This window comes from Diuraphis noxia, unplaced genomic scaffold (assembly GCF_037042655.1).
Source record: "Diuraphis noxia isolate RWA-SAM2 unplaced genomic scaffold, SU_Dnox_SAM2 contig0001, whole genome shotgun sequence".
In the NCBI taxonomy this organism is placed as follows: domain Eukaryota; kingdom Metazoa; phylum Arthropoda; class Insecta; order Hemiptera; family Aphididae; genus Diuraphis; species Diuraphis noxia.
In genome coordinates this window covers 19820153-19823266 of record NW_028301711.1, presented here as the reverse complement: position 1 = coordinate 19823266, position 3114 = coordinate 19820153, and the positions used below count along the sequence as shown (strand labels likewise).

Genomic DNA, 3114 nt, shown 5'->3' with positions numbered 1-3114 from the left:
TTAAATCTTAGTGCCTTTGTGATTGCATTGAACTATTAGATGTTTTCGAACATTTTCGAACTGGAAGGCTTTTCTATTATCGGCTAGAATACACTTATATGCCGAAAATGAACGTTCCACGTCGACGGAAGTAATGGGAGCATACTTGAAAAATGACAGATCATTACATGTTAGATCTTCTGCTATTGAACGAAGATCCATTGACTCTCCTCCGGTGATAATTTTACATATTTGTTTTAAACTATTTAAACCCTTGTTTTTTATTAATACTTGATCAAGTTTTTTTGACACCGCAATTCCATATGGTCCGTGTAAATTACATAATTTCGATTCAATATCCTCTATAAGTTTTAGCGAATCTGTTAATGGAACATATTGTGTCTGTAGTTATTTTATAGCTACAGTTAACACTTCAAAATTGGATTTGATAAAAGCCAAGTTACATTGTAAGTTCGGTTGTGATATACATAGTTTTGCCTTTTGAATACTAACTGCATCATTTTCGTCTAATAAATGTATAATGCGAACAATCGTTTCAAAATTTTCGCAATAGTAAATTGCGTCATCCAACCATGTTCCCCAACGAGTTATTATGGGTTCTGGTGGCAATTTAATTCCAGGTGCTTCAGTTTTAAATAATAAAATTCTAGAAGGGGCTTTTCTACAAATTTTTTTTACATTTGATATTAAGTTATCTACCTCATCAAATTGTCCTCGAATTTCCTCGGCTACACGATGAATCCCGTGAGCAACACATGTAGTATGAACCATTCTTGTATAAAAACTTTTTAAAACAGATCCAGCTTTTATCATGTATGGCGCGGCATCTGTTAAAAATAACAAAACATTGTCGTAATTGATACTTCCAGACCATAAGATTCCCATTGCCTTATCAAATAGTTTGCAAATTGTTGTATGATTAGTTCTATCCAGTTGTTCCGAATGTAGTAAAAATATATTGCCAGTACTATCAGTCTTGAGAACTCCTACAACGACGTTTGCTATGAAACGTCCTTCGACATCACACGTCTCATCAACAGAGACCCAAATTTTATTTTCACCTATCTCAGTTTTAATATTCTCAATAGTTTTATTGTACACATCATCAATATATCCCTTACGCAGAGTGGATTCAAATGGTATATTTTTAACTGTATATTTTTCTAAAAATTCTCGAAATTTACTGTTTGAAAGTTTATTCAAAGGAATATTTGCCGCCATTAAAGCTTCGCATAAATCGGTATTGAATTCTGACTTTGTTGTAAACTGGTCAATAGTGTTTGTTTTTTTTTCTGTTCCTGGGCTTTTTGTCGTTTGAGAGCTTTTTAGTGTTTAACAGTACTAATATGTTGGCTAACATTAAATTTGTTCTCTGAACTTATTCGAATTTCACACACTTTACAAAATAAACTGTTCGCGACTATCAAAAAAGTATCAGAACCAAATTCTGTTACATAGCTTCTTAAACGACCACATACTGATTGTTTTTCTTTTGGCATTATTTTACTAAAGCTATGAAACGCACAGACACACAATCAGTGCCGTATTTACGGAGGGGGGGGGTCCAGGGGTACTGGACCCCCCCCAGAATCTCTCCAAAAAAAAAAAATTCTTACATATTTGCAGACCCCGATTTATGTAAGCACGTGTGGACATGGTTTTTTCCCGTGAACAAAATATTTAAATGAAATATAGTTTAAAATTAGTCAACAGTCGAACGATCAAAAACCCGCCGCCACGCGTAATTAAACTTTTCCTTGTATTGTATGTATTACCACTTTATAATATACCCGTATTATAGATAAACATCAATAATTCTCGTAACAGTCAAAACATTCTTATCGCCAGGAATTGACGACTCACATCATTCTCCAATAAACTATTTCTATAGGACAATATAGATATTTATTATTAATCTATATGAGTTTTTGCTTTGTAAACGAGGAAATTGTTATAGAACCATTTACTTCATGTTTGACGTTTGTATTTCGTTACTGAACGACGGCGTCGGCTACGAGTGCGAACTGCATTACATTTTTTCAATAAAATACATTAGATTATCTAATGACAACCTAATCTAACATATCTAATTTAGATATTTAGATCTATTACGTAAGTACCAATTAAATATATAATAAATTTGTAAATAATAATAATAGCTCATTGATCTGATGTGAGCCGTAAGGAATTTATTATTTTTAATAATAACATAAAACATTAATGTAATTTTTGGAGTCAACTGGTCGACAATTAGTATTCATTTAGAACCATGTTTACCTACGTAATATTTATTCTCTGTCCAGAGATAAGCAGAGTAAGTAACATGAGCGACAAGCCAAATAATGCAATTGATGCATTGAATATATGCAATAAAGACATGTATCCTGGTATATTCAATTTGCTTCAAATTCTAGCAACACTCCCTGTATCGACTGCGTCAAATGAAAGAACATTTTCGAAATTAAAGTTAATAAAAACGTACTTACGTAATACAATTTCTGAAGTAAGTGTTAATATTTTATTCAGTAAAATATTATTTTTTTATTTGTGTAAGATTTATGTTTTTTTTTTTCTAGAATAGACTTAATGGATTGGCTATGATGTCCATTTATAGAAAAGATTCTCTCTTACCAAAAGACATTTTAGATGAACTTAGTAAAAAAAAAGACGCTTAGATTTTGTACTTTAAAATTATAAAATATAATAAAAAAACTTTTTTTTTATTCTTATAATCTATTAAAAACTATTTCTTTATATCAGTACCTACCTATCTATATTATGTTGGAATTATTGGACCCCCCCCCATAAAAAAATTGAAAATACGCCACTGCACACAATAAATCGAACTCGAACTCACGATGACAAACAACGAACTAATACGTATTTGTACTGGTGTACCGGTGCAGTTTATCGATCTCTCAATAAATTAGATTATTTTAATCACTTGCCGAGCGATACGAATGTAGCCTGTAGATAAGTACACATATCAGACGTTTTTCAATTAACCATAACTCAGATAACTACATGGTTTTCGATTTGTTGAGTAGGTATTTATAAATCAAGTGCACGTACTACATTTTTGTGACAGATAGCTACACAAATAGTATTACTACA

General features: G+C 31.6%; 1 protein-coding gene and 1 pseudogene across 1 annotated transcript; one reads left to right on the top strand and one right to left on the bottom strand.

Annotated features, from left to right (window-relative positions):
• On the bottom strand, positions 1 to 1499 carry LOC149060254 (uncharacterized; annotated as a pseudogene).
• Positions 1500 to 1585: 86 nt separating this feature from the next.
• On the top strand, positions 1586 to 2725 carry LOC149060253 (52 kDa repressor of the inhibitor of the protein kinase-like). Its single transcript, XM_089220446.1, has 2 exons — positions 1586 to 2503; positions 2577 to 2725. The coding sequence occupies exons 1-2, from the start codon at positions 2270 to 2272 to the stop codon at positions 2673 to 2675; spliced, it is 333 nt and encodes a 110-aa protein (XP_089076572.1). The 5' UTR covers positions 1586 to 2269; the 3' UTR covers positions 2676 to 2725.
• The last annotated feature ends 389 nt before the right edge of the window (positions 2726 to 3114 follow it).